Source organism: Silene latifolia, chromosome 9 (genome assembly GCF_048544455.1).
Source record: "Silene latifolia isolate original U9 population chromosome 9, ASM4854445v1, whole genome shotgun sequence".
Taxonomy (NCBI): Eukaryota; Viridiplantae; Streptophyta; class Magnoliopsida; order Caryophyllales; family Caryophyllaceae; genus Silene; species Silene latifolia.
The window spans coordinates 202,385,008-202,403,679 of record NC_133534.1 but is presented as its reverse complement, the minus strand read 5'-3'; the positions used below and the strand labels follow the sequence as shown (position 1 = coordinate 202,403,679).

The window sequence follows — 18,672 nt, the reverse complement described above, 5'->3', positions numbered from 1 at the left end:
ATGTACCATAAGGACATGTAAACGTGGTCTTCTCTTGGTCATCCGGGTGAATGGGTATTTGAAAGAACCCGGAATAACCATCTAGGTAGCAAAAATATTTGTGACATGCCAACCTTTCCAACATTTGGTCAATAAAAGGTAATGGGTAGTGGTCTTTCTTAGTGACTAGATTTAGCCTCTTATAGTCAATGCACATTCTCCAACCCGTCACAATTCTAGTTGGAATTAACTCATTTTTATCATTTTTGACTACGGTGGTTCCTCATTTCTTAGGAATCACTTGGACCGGACTCACCCATTTAGAATCGGAAATTGCATAGATAATTCCCGCATCTAACAATTTAAGCACTTCCTTTTTGACCACTTCTTGCATGTTAGGATTTAGTCGTCTTTGACCTTGGACACATGGTTTATGATCTTCCTCAAGATTGATTCGGTGCATGCAAAATTCGGGACTTATGCCTTTTAAATCATCAAGTTTATAACCAATGGCTTTCTTGTGAGACCTTAAGACATGAAGCAATTTAGCCAATTGACTCTCATCTAATTTAGCACTAACGATTACCGGACACATCCCCTCATCATCTAGAAAAGCATACCTCAAATTGGAAGGAAGGGGCTTAAGCTCGGGTTTTTGTACCTCAACATCTTGAGGTGTAGCAACCAAGCCTATAAAGTGTGAGCTCTCCTCCAATGATAGCTCCTCTCCATCCAATTCTTGCTCCAAAGCATCAATCTCCTCATTTCCAATTTTATCATCACCTACAAATGATTCTAAAAGCAAGAGTGCCTCCAAGGGATCTTTAGATAAAGATCGAGGTGTAGAGTCTTCTATAACAATATCAACAACATCCAAAATGTCAATAGAATAACAAGACTCTTCTATCATAGGACTCTTGATGGCACTATTCAAATTATATGTGACCTTATCGTCACCCACTTCCAATGTAATTTTACCGTTCTTGACATCAATCAACGCACCCGCGGTATGTAAAAATGGTCTTCCCAAAATGATCGGGATTTGGGCATCTTCGGCCATGTCAAGAACAATAAAATCAACCGGAATGAAAAACTTACCAACCTTAACGGGAACATCCTCCAAAACTCCCAAAGGACGTTTTATAGAACGGTCCGCCATTTGCAATGTGACACTAGTGCATTTTAAGACTCCCATATTAAGCTTAGCACAAATAGAGTAAGGTATTACACTCACACTAGCACCTAAATTGCATAAAGCTTTATCAATTTGGTAGGTGCCAATTGTGCATGGAATAGAAAAGCTACCGGGATCTTTTAACTTAGGAGGGGACTTGTTTTGCAAAAGAGCACTCACCTCGGCGGTGAGAGCTATTGTTTCAACCTCACCAAAATTCCTCTTCTTAGTTAAAATGTCTTTCATGACTTAGTATAAGAAGGAATTTGAGTGATTAATTCGGTAAAAGGAACGGTTACCTGTAGATTTTTCACAACTTCCATGAATTTACCGAATTGAGTATTCTTTTGATGCTTTGCCAATCTATGAGGAAATGGCACTAACTTTTTCCGGAATCTTTGCTTCAACATCTTTCTTTGGAGGAGCATCCTCCACTTCCTTGACTTTCTCAACAACAACAAGTGGGTCATCCACTTTCTTGGGAATTTCTTCAATTTCCTTATCATTTGGAGAGACCTCCAACTCAACAAGTACCTCCTCATCATCTTTGGGCATGGATGGCCCATCATATTTCGTACCACTTCTTAAGGAGATAGCATTAAGGGTAGCATGTGGTTGCTCACCTTGAGGGGGTAGTTGACCCGATTTCCTTGAAGAGCTAGATGAGGCCAATTGAGCCATTTGTTGCTCCAACATTTTGATTGCGGCATTTTGAGCTTGCTCATTCTTTTGTATTTGAGCCAACAATTCCTTTTGCATACGGATTATCAAGCCCTCAAGCTTACCTCCCTCTTGGTTATTTTGTTGGGCATTTTGTGGTGGAGGTTGAGTTTGTTGGAAATTGTTTTGTGGGGGCCTTTGTTGATTTTGATAACCCGGTGGAGGGATATATTTTTGTTGTTGAGGGACATAGGCATTTTGTTATGGTGGCGGTTGTGGTTGAGGATTTAGCACATTGTTGCTTCTATAAGACATATTCAGGTGAAATCTTGAATTTGGGTTATATGTGTTTGAGAATGTACCTGGTGGATAAGCATTTTGTGCATTTTGTCTTAAAGCTAGAAAGGCATTTACCTCTTCAATGGGGGCTTGGTAATGAGCGGCATAGTGACCCGCACCTTCGAAATCTTCACACACAACGATTTGGCTTGTTGAGGACATGGCATTGACTTGTTGAACGAAATCTCTAACATCCCTTTCCGCTAATTGTTGTTGGAGCAAAGCAATTTGAGCTAGCAAAACGGAGTTTTTGGAGGATTCTTATTTACCTTTAGATGGCACAACTCGGGAATTGACATATTGGGCATCATGGACCGCCATAGATTCGATCGTGGCATGAGCAAGGTCGGTGTCAATTTGATCAAACCGCCCATTGTTAGCGGAATCAAGAATCCTTCGGGACTCGGCACAACATCCATTGTAGAATGTTATTGCTAGAAACCAATCATCTAGCCCATGATGTGGGCATTGTCTTTGAAGCTCTTTGTACCTCTCCCAAGCCTTATATAAGCTCTCAAGAGCTTGTTGACGGAATCCGGTAATTTGGCTCCTCAAAGTTTGAGTTTTCTCCGGTGGAAAAAACTTTTGATAAAAAGCAAGAGCCAAAGTCTCCCAATTGGTGATTCCCATGGCGGTGTGGTCAAGGCTATTGATCCAAAGCTTGGCCTTGTCCTTCAGAGAGAAAGGGAAAAGTATTTCCCTTATTTGGGCTTGAGTGACGCCCGTTTGCCGGATCATGGAGCAATAGTCACAAAAGTTTTGCACATGCAAATTGGGATCCTCCAAAGGACTTCTCCCAAATTTGTTCCTCTCCACAAGGCTAATGAAAGCCGGTTTGATCTCGAAGTCCGGCGCGGTGATTTGAGTGGTTGTGATTCCGGCCGGAAGCATGGCCGCGGTGGGCTTTGAGTGATCGGAAAGTTTCACCATCTTTTTGGTAGTAGATGGTGATGGTGGTGGAGATGATGAACTTGAAACCTCCTCCTCTTCAAGGGCTTCTAGATCGTCTAAGTAAGACTTTCTAGCACTTTCGGCTTGTACGGGAGAAGAGGCTTCTTTCACTTCCTTCCAAAACCGTCGTCTTCTCCTAAAGGTTCTCTCGGGATCGGAATCCGGTGAAAGCAATTCTCCCTTGCGTGAGGACCTGGGCATAAGGCAACAATTTCTAGAGAAGTGATAAGTAATGGTCTCAAGAAACAAGTGTTCCCCAAGACAAAGGAAAACAAGATAAAAATCGACAATTCAAAAAGCAATAAAACCGTTTTCCCGGCAACGGCGCCAAAATTTGATAGGTTTATCGCGTACCTATGCAAAGATAATTTCCCTAGACACAATTTAATGTAGTAATAAGGGTCGAACACAAGGAAACGGGAATTACGTCGTGAATTGCTATGGGTAGATTTTTATCAAGATCGATTACGATTACGATTTGGGTTTGGTTTGTTTGGTTGATGATTAATAAAATATAATGTAAATAATATGATAAAAGATAGTCTAAAGGGTTCGGGTCACTCATGCAAAGATAAACATATGAACATGATAAACTTGATACTAATAATTTTGTCAATTGCTTAGGCTTAAAGATACCCACCTTACGGCATTAGTATCAACCATAGACCGGGTCCTAGAAAAACTCTCGCCCATGACTAGGTCGTCCTACCACACATGCTTAGTCTAATTCAATTCCGTGCCTCTCGACTTTAGAACGAATGAACAAATTTAATCTACGACTACGGCCGATAATCAAAGATTAAGCGTAACAAAGCAAACATGTGATGGAAACAATTGAACAATATTATTATGAACTTATTTAATCATGTTATATATTTGATTTTGCATGGCTCCCCTAGCCTTTAGACTAGGAAATTTAGCTACTCATACTCAAATGTAAATTGCAAACTAGATTATAAGAAATATTAAGCATGGTTATATGATTTATATTAATTAGATGATATAACATATGGAAAGAACAATGCTAATGTAAAATGAGATACTTGATTATAATAACTATGTGATAACTAAAACAATAATGTAAATTGTAAACTTGGAATTAGGAATACCTTATAAAGGAGAACTTATATAGAAGAACAATTAACCAAAAGCTTGAATATCAAATGCTTGAACAATAGTTTGTAGTACAAAATGTTGAAAGATTAACTATGGAATGCTTAACAACTTATAAATTGAAATTGTTTCGGGTGTGATTACGGAGCAGTGTTGTTACCACGTAAGCTTTGTAGAACGATGACTTTGCTTGACTCTTCCTTTCGGCCTCTCCTGTAACAATGAACAAACTGAGGGCTCGGCTTTGTACCTAGCGAACTCACTCCGACGCTCAAGTCAGTAAACTAAAAGGGATTAAGTTGTGTGATACTTGGCAAAGTATATTGTAGAGAGATAAGGGAGTTTATACCAGATTAATGTGTTTAACTGATTATTTGCGGGATCCTTTCCTCAATGAGGGTTGAGGAGTATTTATAGAACTTTCATCTTTTGTCACGTAGTGGCCAAGTGGCCAAGTGGCTAGTAGGTGGAAAGACTGATCTACCCTCGGCCGAGGGACCCATGACAGGCCGGCGGGCCCTGTTGACTCCATGCCGAGGGGTCTTGGTTGTGAGTACGCGGATGTGTATTCCGGCTGGCTAGTTGTCCTAGCCGGGACCCAAGTGACAGGCCGACAGGCTGAGTCGGCCAGGCTGTCTGATACGTTGACTTGCTGTGGATATCTTTGACCTTGCTCAATATGTTGACTCGGTCAGCGGGTGCAGAATATGCCCCATCAATTTGCCCCCAGCGTAGTCTATGCCGTGGTATGGACCGTCGATGAGCGTTGAGCGTATTCTGCGCAAGTTGAAATTTCTTCCCCGACTTCTTCTTCCTCGGCTTGCTTCTGTTCAGGCCGTACCATATCCCCCCTCCACATGGATGTGTAATGGACATCAAATGTGGAAAAGAAGGTGTCGCTGGCCGGCGGGTCCAAGGTTGAGAGTGCCGGATGTTTTGATTGCCCCCGGCCGGTGCTGCCAAGGTTGGTTGATCAGCTGGCCGTTTGGCAAGTAGATAACAAGGAGCGTGTTGAAGAAGATACGTCGATTGGCATTCCGCCAACTAGCGTGTCAAAGAAGATTGGTAACTGTTGTGACGATTGACATTCCGTGGCTGCATGCTTGACACGTGTCTCGGTGTTGATAGGTTGACGCTTCATGGGCTTTGCCCTGATTGGTCGGATTGAGTGGGCTTTGCCCTATAAATAGGAGAGTTAGCCCCTGAATTTGGCCTTCCAAATTCATTTTCTCAAAAAATTTTCTTCCTCGCTTAGTTTTCTTTGACGAAACTTCTCTCTAGTCTTCGAAGCGTTACTCGGCGTAACACTCTTCCCAAGGTAAACAAACAAATTTTCCAACTTTTAATTGTTTAAGTTTTTGTTGTGAACATGTCTTCTGCTGATGCCGGACCTAGTAATCCTGCGCCGGGGGTTCCCCGTCGCGCCTTGATGAAGAGGTGGCACTGGCCGCCGTCCCGATAAGGTCTGGGGGCCCTAGGTCTCCTTCCCCTGAGGTGGATGATCAGTATTTGGAGGATTTCTCGGATGATGATGATGGTGATGATGACGGTGATGATGAGGAAATGACTCATTCCGATGAGGAGAGGCCGCATCTCCTGGATCACGGCGACGCCTGTAAGATTGGCCCTGATCGTGCTTAGACCAACAAGTTCGCCAGTTGTTCTGGTCCTGACTTTTTCGAACATCATTTCTCCTTCGGCAGGGAGTATAAGATTGTTATTCCTAGAGAGGGTCAGGCCGTCTGTTGCCCTCCCCCGGGTTGTATCGGCGTATACATGAGACACCTGGAGTATGGGCTCCAGTTTCCTCTCAATACATACGTTGCTGCCATAATTAAAGCAATGAACGTCGCTGTAGCGCAGCTGCATCCGTTGGCCATCAGGACGCTTGTTGGCTTTGTGTGGCTGTGCCAGTTTAAGGGGGAGGCCCCAACGGTGAACCTATTCCGCCGGCTTCATCACCTTCGACTGAATGTCCAAGGTGGCAAGGGGTGGTATAGCATACAGACCGAGCCAGGTTATATCACCGTCCCCAATCTTACTTCCTGCAAGGGATGGAAGTCACGGTGGGTGTATGTTGAGGTTCCAGGGGATTATCCGCTGCCTCGGTCCTTCCAGCACCAAGTCAATTTGCGGTGCGAGAGCAAAGGGGAGCGTGAGAAATATGTCTCCCGGCAGAAGCTTAAGATGGACGTCTTGAAGGTCCCCCTTAATGCGGACGAACGGCGGGCAATGAAGCTGTTTGAGACTGATAAGGATGGGTCGCCGAAGGGATGGATACCCCCGACGCAGATCATTCTTCAAGATGAGCCGCTCTGCCACGTCGGCCTCATACCGGCCCTAGCACAGGGTGAGTGGGGTCGGTGTGAGGCCCATCTCTGCTTTTAATGTTTCTGTTTTTGAACTTTGTTTTATTTCTTTTGTTTAACTCTTGCTTCGTTTTTTACAGACCGTTTTGGCCCGGATCTGTCTGAGGAAATCCTCAAGAAGATGGGACTTGACAAACATAAGAACGTCGTTGAGATGCATCCGAAGGCCGACACACGTGATCGCAGACCGGCGCCAAACGACCTCATGGACAAGCAGCTGAAGGCCCTAGATACGACGGCGGCCCAGGCGAAGGTTGCCGGTAACATTCCGCGCCGGAAGCGAAAAGCAATGTCTTCGGTGGTGACGGCGTCAACTTCAGTTCCACCTCCAATCCCCGCAGTCCAAAAGGAGACTGTGGAGATCGTCGGTATTACCGAGGAGGAGGTCACCTTGGCAGTGGAATCTCCTCTCTTACGCAAGAGAAATGAGACTGCTGCTGCCGCTGCTGCTGCTGCTACTACTGCTGCTACTGCTACCGAGGCCGGCAAAGAAATGGGTCCTCCGGCCAAGAAGGCCAAGCCTGGTACAGATCTATCCTGTGGCTCAGACTTAGCCGGTTCATTAGGCGTTCTCGATGACAAAGGCTCTCCGGTATGTCCATGAATGTTGACATGGATGCTTTGATTGAATTTTTGTAGATCAACCGCCGCCGTCTACCCCCATGCGAACGGCGTCTTTGAGAAGCGACCTGCGCAGACGGGTGGTTAAGATGCCACCGTCGTTTCCTCCTTCTCGAAGCCTACCCCCGCCCAGATTAGGTCGGAGGGCCTAGGTTTGTCCAGGATGCTGGCGAAGTGGGCTGATGTGGCCGGTGCTCATATTATGGAGCAAGAAAAGGTCATGGCTGAAGTTGCCCCACAGCTTGAGCGGCTCAGGCTTGAGGTCGCTGCTGCGAAGAAGGAAGCTGAGAGGGCCAAGGCTGAGGCTGAAAAGGCGGTCCTTGCTGAGCGAAAACTTAAGGAGGATCTTTGAAAAGGCGCGTCCTTCTTCTTTGAGAGAGCCAAGGCTGAGGCTGCGGGGGCTGAAGCCGCTAAGTCGCTGGAGGAGCGTGACAAGCTTCAGGCCGTCGTCGACTTCACTGATAAGAAAAGGGACGAATGGAAGTCCATGTTTAAGGCCCAGGGGAAGGTGCTTCGGAATATGAAGGCTATCATCGCCCAGAGGGAGTTGGACATTGAGAAGCTCCAAAGCGTCATTCTTCCTAACATGTGCGCCCAATACCGGGACCTGGCCGAAGAAGCCGCCAGGGAAGTGATAGGGGAGCTCTTTCTTGATGGCTCCTTTCCGTGGCAAAAATTTGACGAGCTGTTTGATGACAAGCTTGATGCTAAGGCGAAAGCCGCGGAGGAGAAGGCTGCGGAGGAGGCAAGGGTGATGAAGGAGGAAGAGGAGGCCGCGGAGAAGGCGAAGGCGGCCAAGGAGGAAGCTGAGAGGGCAAGGGCAGCTGAGGCTGAAGCTGCCGAGACAGTTTCTGGGTCGCCTACCAAAGATGATGCTGCTGACGTCGCCGATGGCGAGCAGCAACAGGCATAGGGAGACGGGTGGTCGTCACCAGGTTCACCCGACATCTCGGATAGTTTCAGCTGTTCGGGGGCCAATTATTAAGCCTTTCCTCCCTGCCATCTTTTGGCGCTTCAAATGATATGTCTGCAACCTTTTGTTCTTCTTTTCCTTGTTTTTTGTAAAACTTTGGTAGGTTGTGTTTAGGCTATCCCTATGGGGACGGCCGTCGACTTCTTCCTTGTAACCTGTAAACATTTTTTTAATAAGAGTTTGTCTACTTTGCCTCTGGCTTGGCCGAGGTCTTTTTCTCATTTTTGTCTGAGTTGTCTTCTTACGTTATTAATTGAGCGCTTCTTTTCTGTTTCTACCTTCGGCTTTGGCCGAGGCAGTTAGAATGCGTATCTCAACTGTACTTAACGTTTTTAAACATATTTGCGTGTCGGTCGCTTCATCCACCGCCCGAGGCGATCAGATTTGCGTTTCCCAACCGCCGTTGTGAACATGTTAGCGTATCGTCGTTGTGTCCCCGCTGCATCCCGGCTTTGGCCGGGGGAATCGGGGTTACGGCGCGACAGCGTTCGTATCTGTAGACTATATTGGTTGCTTCCTCGTTCACTCTCGGTCTTAGTTAGCCGAGGCGTCAGATTTGCATCTCAACTGTACTTATACGTTTCTTAAGCATGTTGCTCATTCTCGGTCTTAGCTAGCCGAGGCGTCGGTTTTGACTGCTGTTGTAAATATCTTGGTATGACTATGGGAGGGACATTTCACTTTGATAGAAAACTTGGAACATTCTTTCTTAGATATAATCAAGCGTTGGGGTGCCCACAACGGTCTTGGACACCTCCGCAGCTATATGAAGTATTTTCTAAGATTGTCGGTGTTCCAGTGGCTCATTAGAGGCACTCCCTCCATGTCTGTCAGCCGGTATGTACCCGGCCTCATTTCTTCAACTACTTTGTAGGGTCCTTCCCAATTGGCCGTCATCTTGCCATGGATGTTTCCTTTGTTGGTGGCGGCTGACTTTCTTAGGACTAGATCTCCTACTCTTAAGTCTCTTTTGTGGACCCTACGGTTGTATGCTCTTCTCATTCGATTCTGATATACGGCCAAGTTAAGCCGTGCCGTGTCTCGGCTTTCTTCGACCAGGTCTAGGGAGACTCTAAGGCCTTCCTCATTTTCGACTGGGTCAAAAGTTTGCCTTCTGAATGTCGGCACCGATGCTTCAATTGGCAGGACAGCTTCAGACCCATAGACTAGGTGGAATGGACTGTACCCCGTTGCTTCTTTCTCCGTGGTTCTGAGGGAACACAGGACGCCGGGTAGTTCATCGGCCCACCTACCCTTTAGATCCTCAACTTTCTTTTTCAGCCCGTTCAAGATTGTTTTATTAGCTGCTTCCGCCTGCCTGTTGCTCTGAGGGTGGCAGACGGAGGAGTATGCAAACTTGATACCGAGCTCCTCTAGCCAGTTCATCACCATGTCACTCCAAAACTCTCGGCCGTGGTCAAACACCATGACTTGGGGTAGCCCAAAACGAGTTATAACATTCTCCCAAATTACCTTTCTTATGGCCGCCGTGGTCTTGGCAGGTACCGCGACAGCTTCGACCCATTTGGTGAAGTAGTCAACGACGACAATTAGGTATTTTCTTCCTCCGGAGGCCGTTGGAAATGGCCCTAATAGATCCATCCCCCACTGTGTAAAAGGAAGGGGACTAAGCACCGGTTGCAGGTCTCGGGAAGGAGCATGTATCATCGGAGCATGCATTTGACAGTTCTTACACTTCTTGGTCTTGGTTCTGGAATCCTCAAGCATGGTAGGCCAGAAGTAGCCGGCTCGGAGAGCTTTGTGGGCTAGTGTTCTTGCCCCCATGTGATGTCCACAGATGCCTTCGTGTATTTCTGTCAGTATTAGCTCCGCGTCGGCTGGGCCGACACATTTCAAGAGTGGTCTTATTACGGACCTTCTGTATAATTCTCCTTCGAACATCAAGTACCTTGCGGCAATCCTCTTTATCTTCTGAGACAGACTGCAGTCCCCCGGCAATTCATTTGTTAGTTTGTATTTCATTATCGGAGTCATCCACGTCGTCTCGGCTTCTATGTCGCCCACCATGCAGAGTGTGTCATTGATGCTTTTAGCATTCCTGATATCTACTAGCACGGTTCGGCTAACATTCTTGATGCTTGAACTGGCAAGTTTTGAGAGAGCGTCGGCTCGGTTGTTCTCAGACCTGGGAATGCATTGGATTTGGAAAGATTTCAATTTTGTTGTGTCAGCTTTTACCCTTTCTAGGTATCTTACCATTCCGTCTTCCCGAGCCTCAAACTCTCCTCTGATTTGGTTAGTAACCAATAGTGAGTCTGTCTTCAACACAATGTGTTCTGCTCCGGCAGCTCTAGCTAGCTCGACTCCAGTTATCACCGCCTCGTATTCGGATTCGTTGTTTGAGGTCGAGAAGGTAAATTTCAAGGCGTACTCAAACTCGTCCCCGTTTGGGCTGATGATAAGGATGCCGCTCTGAGCTGTTTCGCCGTGGAGGACCTGTCGGTGTATACTTCCCAAACTCCGGGTTTGGTTCCTCTTGATATGTGCACTCGGGCAGGAAGTCTGCCAGTGCCTGCCCTTTTATCGAGGGCCTCGGCTTGTATTGAATGCCGAAGCCGGATAGCTCTACTGCTCATTTGATGAGCCTGCCGGATTGTTCAAATTTTTCCAATGCTTTTTCCAACGGTTGGTCGGTTAAGACCGTCACGGGATGTGCGTCGAAGTAAGGTTTCAGTTTCCTTGCGGCAACGACGATGGCAAAGGCTGCTTTTTCAATCAGTGGGTAATTTCTCTCGGCGGGCAACAATGTATGGCTGACAAAGTAGATTGGGTGTTGCTGCTTGTCTTCTTCTCGACGACGATTACGACGACCGTGGCCGAGGTAATCGCTGCTATGTATAGATATAGCGTCTCCCCAAAGATCGGCACGGACAGGGTCGGGAGAGTTTGAAGATGAGCTTTCAGTTGCCTGAAAGCTGTGCTCTGTTCCTCCCCCCAGCTGAAGTTTTTATTCCCCTTTAACACTTTGAAGAATGGGGTGCTCATGTCGGCTGACCGAGAGATAAAACGGGCGAGAGCCGCCATCCTCCCGGTCAACATCATAACCTCTTTTCGATTCTTCGGCTCCGGCAGGTCCAGTATTGCTTGGACTTTCTCTGGATTGGCATCAATTCCCCTGGCGCTGACAAGCACGCCGAGGAACTTACCTGCCCGGACACCGAAGTTGCATTTCATTGGGTTAAGCTTCATCTTGTATTTCCTTAGTGAACAAAATGTTTCGCTCAAGTCGGCCAAGTGCTCGCTGTCAGACTTGCTTTTTACAATAGCATCGTCGACGTAAGCCTCGATGTTTCGCCCTTTTTTATCTTGAAACACTTTGTCCACCAGCCTAGTGTAAGTTGCGCCAGCGTTTTTCAAACCGAACGGCATCATTTTATACATGTATGTGCCGTGTATGGTGATGAATGCGTACTTAGGCATGTCTTCTTCGGCCATGAATACCTGATGGTACCCTGAAAAGGCGTCGAGCAGGCTCAGCATAGTGTAGCCTGCCGTTGCATCTATTAAACTATCTATTCGAGGCAAGGGATAACAATCTTTAGGACATGCTTTATTGAGATTTGTAAAATCAACACACATCCTCCACCCCCCTGATGACTTCTTTACCATTACAACATTTGCTAGCCACTCAGGGTAAGTACAAGACATGATAAAGCCCGCCTCTAATAGTTTGTCTACCTCGGCCTTGATGGCCTCGTCTTTCTCGGCCGAGGAGTTCCTCATCTTCTGCTTGACAGGGCGAGCGTTGGAGAGCACGTTCAGCTTGTGAACGATGACCTCTCGGCTCACTCCTGGCATCTCGGCGGCTGAGTACGCGAAGACGTCTTTGTTCTTCCTTAGCAGGTCCAGAAGGTCGGCTTTGAATTTTGGCTCCAGGCCGACACCGACAGTTACGGTGCGTCCTGGGTCAATTTATATCTGTTCGGTCTCGGCCCCCTCGACCATGTTGACGTTATTGGTGTTCATTGGATCACCCTCCTGTAGTAAGGATGGGCTCTTCCCCTTCTCAGATTTCATTGCCACTTTAAGGGATTGCATGTTACACCCTCTGGTAGATACCTGGACATTGATAACTTCGCCTTTCTCGTCCTTTGAGACGAGCTTTTGTGCCTCCCCCCGGTCCGAGACATACATCAATGTCAGGGCCCGGATGGACATTACAGCATCGGCCTCGCTCAGAGTGACTCGGCCTATAAGGACATTGTAGGCAGACGAACCATCAATGACCACGAACTCATACCAAACATTCTTAGCCGCATCTTCCTGGCCAAACATCACCGGCAACCTGATTGATCCCAGGGGCACCAGGCCGGCCCCCGAGAAGCTGTATAGTGGGTTGGTACAGGGGCTTAGGTCCTCAATCTTCAGACCGAGATTGAGGAAGCATTCCCTGAACATGATGTTTGTATAGGCGCCTGTATCAATTAGGCACCTCTTAACCAAGTGGTTGTCTATATCTAGGTGGACCACCAACGGATCGCTGTGTGGGGCTACGACTCCTTCGTAGTCTTTCTTTCCGATGGTTATATCGGGGATGGTGGAAGCGGGGATCGCTGTGGCGGGCACAAAGTTGATGGCTTGGTAAAGCTCATTTAGGTGCCGTTTGTGCCCATTAGCGGACCCTCCGTTCTCGTTACCTCCGGTAACCATCTGGATCACTCCTATCCTCTGGAACACCGATTTCCTATTTGCTCCGTCGGAGCTCGTCTCCGGGTCTTTAGCTACGTATTTGCTGAGGGCCCCCTTTCGGATAAGCTCCTCGATGGCGTTCTTCAAATGCCGACAGTTGTCGGTCTTATGGCCGGGCTGGCCGTGGTAATCGCAAAATTGGTTTGCGTCGCCCTCCGCCTTTGTCTTGGGGGGTCTTGACCACTTCTGCCCTTCATTCTTGCTTAGGGCGAAGACCTCGACTGGTGATTTTACCAGGGGGGTGTGACTGCTGTACCGCCTTGGGGTGTATGGTCCCGAACTCCCCCCGGCACCCGCCGAGTTCTGTCTTTTATTGAAATTCTCGGGCCGTGACTTTTTATTGTCACGGCGTCCTTCATCTCTATCATCCCGGCGGCTGCTCCTCTCTGGGTGCCCAGCCTCGATGTGGCTTACCCAGGTCTTGTGATAGTCCTCCACCTTTATGGCTCGGTCGGCCATCTTTCTGGCGGAGTCCAGGTTGAGGTATTCACACTTGATGAGATCATTTTTGAGATCGCCTCTCGGTAGGCCTTTCATCAGTGCGAAGGCCGCCAGTTCAGAGTTCAGCTCTCGGATCTGCTGAACCTTGGCGTCGAACCTCTTAACGTAGCTCCGGAGGGACTCGTCATCCCCCTGTCGGATAGTCAGGAGATCCGAGGTCTCCACGGCCCTTCGCTTGTTGCAAGCGTATTGGGCTATGAAGTTGTCCCTTAAGTCGGCATAATAGTACACCGAGTCATTAGGTAGCCCCTTGTACCAACTCTGTGCCATGCCATGGAGGGTGGTTGGGAAGACTCGGCACCACACCTCATCAGGTTGCTCCCATACCGACATGTAAGACTCGAAAGCCTCAGCGTGGTCGGTTGGATCGCTATCCCCTTTGTATGATATGGCCGGAAGTTTAAGTTTGGCCGGCACCGGGACTTCAAGGACATAGGCGTAGAGGGGCTGTCTGACCACGTGCCGCATGACACGCGGCGATCGACTCCTCGTGATCCTAGTCCGGCTTCCCTCCCCGTAGCGGGAAGGGCTTCTTGTTATCCGACTCTGGTGAGTCGGGCTCCTTTCTTCGTTTCTTCGGGGGTGACCTCGTTGATGCCGCGGCGACGCTGTCCTCCCGCGAGGAGGGGAAGGACTTTGGTCCGCCACAGGCAACACGGGCACCCCTGGCGTTTTAATACGCCCAACCTCTTGCATTGCGTCGGTCAAGTTGTTTGGAGTCACTTGATGGGCTCTGGTCGCCTGCGGGTGTGCTGTCGTCACCGTCGTTGCGGCGGGGGTGATCGGCGTATTACCCATCAGGTCCAGGAGTAGTTTTAGTTTGGCTGCATCGACCGTATGTCCCATTATAGTGACCTGGCCGGCGGGCAGCGGTGTTTCTGGTATTATCGGCATCCCGTACGCCGGTTGAATTACTCGGCCGGTGGGGGACTGCCCAATCTCAGAATTGTGGAATGTGTCATCCTGATAGAATGCAGGTTCATCAGTCACAATTACTTCTGGCTGTTTTGACATCTTTTTAGCTTGTTGGGTGGGTTTTGTTTTGTGTTTTGTAAGGGATTTGACTAGCTTTTAGTATAGCCTCCCCACAGACGGCGCCAATTGTTCCGGGTGTGATTACGGAGCAGTGTTGTTACCACGTAAGCTTTGTAGAACGATGACTTTGCTTGACTCTTCCTTTCGGCCTCTCCTGAAACAATGAACAAACTGAGGGCTCGGCTTTGTACCTAGCGAACTCACTCCGACGCTCAAGTCAGTAAACTAAAAGGGATTAAGTTGTGTGATACTTGGCAAAGTATATTGTAGAGAGATAAGGGAGTTTATACCAGATTAATGTGTTTAACTGATTATTTGCGGGATCCTTTCCTCAATGAGGGTTGAGGAGTATTTATAGACTTTCACCTTTTATCACGTAGTGGCCAAGTGGCCAAGTGGCTAGTAGGTGGAAAGACTGATCTACCCTCGGCCGAGGGACCCATGACAGGCCGGCGGGCCCTGTTGACTCCATGCCGAGGGGTCTTGGATGTGAGTACGCGGATGTGTATCCTGGCTGGCTAGTTGTCCTAGCCGGGACCCAAGTGACAGGCCGACAGGCTGAGTCGGCCAGGCTGTCTGATACGTTGACTTGCTGTGGATATCTTTGACCTTGCTCAATATGTTAACTCGGTCAGCGGGTGCAGAATATGCCCCATCAGAAATGAAAACTAATGAGAGAAAATATAATGCTTGAGGCTTATTGTAAGTAAACTTGGACGTAAAATTGGATATCTAAAACCTAGGAATACCTCTCCTATTTATAGGAGAGGAGAAGGAAACGCAAGAAACCAAAGGGCATGCAACCCCGGTCGGGGCCAACAACCCCGATCGGGGTCGTGTGTTTCTCGGTTATTTGCCTTAATTCCTCTCTTAATTCCTTGGAGAATACTATGTGGGTGATTAAATGTGCGATTAATCACCCGGTTAATGCTTGCATTTGGCATCTTAAGATCTTTTGGAATCCCATGCTTTCCCCTTGACTTTTGACTTGCAATTTGGGCTTGACTTGGATGTTTGATCTCATTTGTATTTTGCTAATTGATCCAACAAATTCTCATGCAAAAATCCATGCAACTTGAGGCACAAAGTCCATGCAACATCCAATCCTTAGTCCATTTGGTCTTCTTTCCTCTTAGCTTGCAATTTCTAGTACTTTGTAGTTATTTTAGCTCCAAAAAGCTTATTCCCTACAAAATATGTCAAAGTATCCAAAATAACTAGAAATGCAAATATTAGCTATAAAACACTTAAGATAAGTGCTAAAGACATGTAAAATCAAGCTAATATAGGGGGTTAAAATGTATAAAATATGCACTTATCAAGAACAGAAACTGGAAAACCAAAATAAGATAATCAGATAAATTAAATCATAAATAAAAGCAGCAAAATTGAAATAACAAATCCGAGATTAATCAATTATATTTATTATTTATTATGAAACAAATAAATTAAGTCCGAAATCAATAACACCACAAATCTCTTGACAACAAGATTGAATAACAAAAAAATACCAAATACAAACAAAATAATTCAAAAACCAACATTAATAACACCACAAATCTCTTGAAAGAAAGATTGAATAATAAAAAGTTTTTTTTTTTTTGAAAAACCAACATCAAATAATCACACAAATATATAAATATATAAGAAATAAGAAAATTCGAGAGACAAATATAAGCTCCAAATCAATAACAGCATAAAGATCGAATGAAATTGATAAACCAAGATCGCATAATCACGTAATGACATAACATAAATTAAAAGAAGAAAAAAAGCAACAAACTTGAACTAACAAATAAGTAAGCCAAAAATTAATCAATTATCACACAAAAAGTAATGAAGCTCATATTCATCATACAAAGCCCCAAATGAACCTAGATTCGGTTGGGATGAAATACAAATAAACATAAACATAAAAATAAAGGATCAGAAAAACTCAAATATTATCATTATTATTATTATTATTATTATTATTATTATTATTATTATTATTATTATTATTATTATTATTATTATTATTATTATTATTATTATTATTATTATTATTATTATTATTATTAGAGTTATTTCATAACAATAATCCATCATATTGGTGGTCTGCAATAATCACTTCATCCTATCAATAATCCCAATTAAATCCAACCTAAGCACCATACCCTCTAATAACGATCCAGGTGATATTTTTTTAAGTTTATATTGGAATATTTGATAGTTTTTGGACAACCTAGCTGGCATATGTGATGTTTATGTGTAATATTTTCAAGTCATGAATCAAGTACTTGGTTTATTTGATACACATAAACACAAAAAAATATCAGTTGGTTCGTTATTAGAAGGTATGGTACTTAGGTTGGATTTAATTGAGATTATTGATAGGATAGAGTAATTATTGCATACCACCAATAGGATAGATTATTGTTATGAAATAACCCTTATTATTATTATTATTATTATTATTATTATTATTATTATTATTATTATTATTATTATTATTATTATTATTTTGCAGAAAAGTTTGGATCTTTTTTATTTCATAACATAAGAATGAATTACAAGACCCATGCCACTCTTTCCTACAAAGGAGACCAAAGCGGCCCCCTAAGATAAAGAAAACATGAAAAACAACAAGAAAACCAACAAACAAAACCAACTGACAGCTACACCCCTAGCCGTCTAGTGACCATACAAACAATTTTAGAGCTAAGATCCTCCGGAGAGGATGCAATCCCCTGAAAGATACGAGAATTACGTTCCTTCCAAATATAGTAAATGGAAGCCAACAGACCAGCATTATGAAGACTATTCCTCCTAGCAGTAAGAAGAATGTTGACAGTAGCATGAAGATAAAAAATAACGCCCTGAAGATGCAACCTAGCAGCAACAATTCCCCAGACCTGTGCTGAGAACTCACAGGTAAAGAACAAATGAGAAATGCTTTCACATTGTCTTAGACACAGAGAACACCTATTAATCAACATAATCCCACGAGAAATAAGCCTTTCAATAGAAGGGAGCTTATCCTGCATAGCTAACATCCCAATGAATGAGTGCTTGGGATGGCAGCCTTTGTCATACACCAAGGGAGCCCAGGAAACTGCACTGCTATGAGGTCTAATAAGCTCATAAATCTGAGAGACATCAAACCTCTGCCTAGCAGTACACCTGACTAAAAGAGCAAGAGCCTGCTCAGGTCCACCAGAAATATCCAACAGCAAATCCTTCATTTTAATCACATTATTCCAATACCAAGAAAGGGAGATGCTTGATTGAGCATGCCATATATCCCTCCCTTTGAGGATATACTGGGTAACCCAACGAGACCATAAACAGCCAGGTTTAAACAGTAGCTTCCAGACCCATTTAGTCATCTGAGCAGCATTTCAACTGAGAACCTCTTTAATGCCCATGCCACCTTCCACCTTAGGAGTACATAAGAGCTGCCAACTCATGAAAACATGTCTCCTACTACCCTCTTCAATCCCCCAAAGGAAATCTTTACACAGCTTCCTAAGTTTCTCTGCAATCCCTTTTGGTAGAAGCACACTTGCCCCCCAAATTATTATTATTATTATTATTATTATCATCATCATCATCATCATCAGAGAGTAGAGAGAGGGAGTTTATACAAGGTACTGCAGAAGTGTACAATAATTTTTAAAGGCATTCACAATAGATGAACCTCTAAAGATGTTTGTTACATGAGACATCACCAAATTAACAAACCTCTTCAATAAAAAACCCATACATAACAATAGACAAACATTTTCAAGGTTCATGTTATAGGACTCACTTCAAATTATCCATTTTTTCTCTCATATGTTGAGTACATTTTAGGGACCACCACTTGCCATGTCATCCCACAAACCTGTATACAAATATGTAACCATTCTCATCTATGAACCTTAACCCTCATTCCCAACAATAGAGAGATTTGTCAACAAACCTCTAAAAAGTACACAAACCTTGTTGACAAACCTCTATTATAGATGCCCTGAGGTTTGGTTTTCTCCTTTCTACAAGCAATGGCAGCCACACGCAGGGGCGTCTTAGAGTAAACGGAGGTCCGGTGCAGCGGATAAAAAATGAGGCCCCAAATATGAATGACAAGTGTACTATATGTCGTAGTTTTTATTGAATTTCATCAAGAAAGCTTTTAAATTCGGTGACCAAAACCGAAGGCCCGGTTCCACCGCCCATGATTGCTCGTGACCTTAGACACCCCTGGCCACACGACTTAATTAATATAT

The 18,672-nt window shown here is 45.2% G+C and overlaps 1 protein-coding gene and 1 non-coding gene across 2 annotated transcripts; one reads left to right on the top strand and one right to left on the bottom strand.

Annotated features, from left to right (window-relative positions):
* Positions 1 to 2,603: 2,603 nt before the first annotated feature.
* LOC141603382 (small nucleolar RNA R71) lies at positions 2,604 to 2,710 on the top strand. The gene has a single exon (XR_012525261.1). It is a non-coding gene; the product is annotated as a small nucleolar RNA R71 (small nucleolar RNA).
* Positions 2,711 to 17,082: 14,372 nt separating this feature from the next.
* On the bottom strand, positions 17,083 to 17,793 carry LOC141602112 (uncharacterized). Its single transcript, XM_074422425.1, has one exon. The coding sequence runs from the start codon at positions 17,791 to 17,793 to the stop codon at positions 17,083 to 17,085; it is 711 nt and encodes a 236-aa protein (XP_074278526.1).
* Positions 17,794 to 18,672: the final 879 nt, after the last annotated feature.

Coding starts and splice junctions, on each gene's coding strand:
- LOC141602112 (XM_074422425.1), bottom strand. CDS start 17,793: ATGACTAAATGGGTCTGGAAGCTACTGTTTAAACCTGGCTGTTTATGG.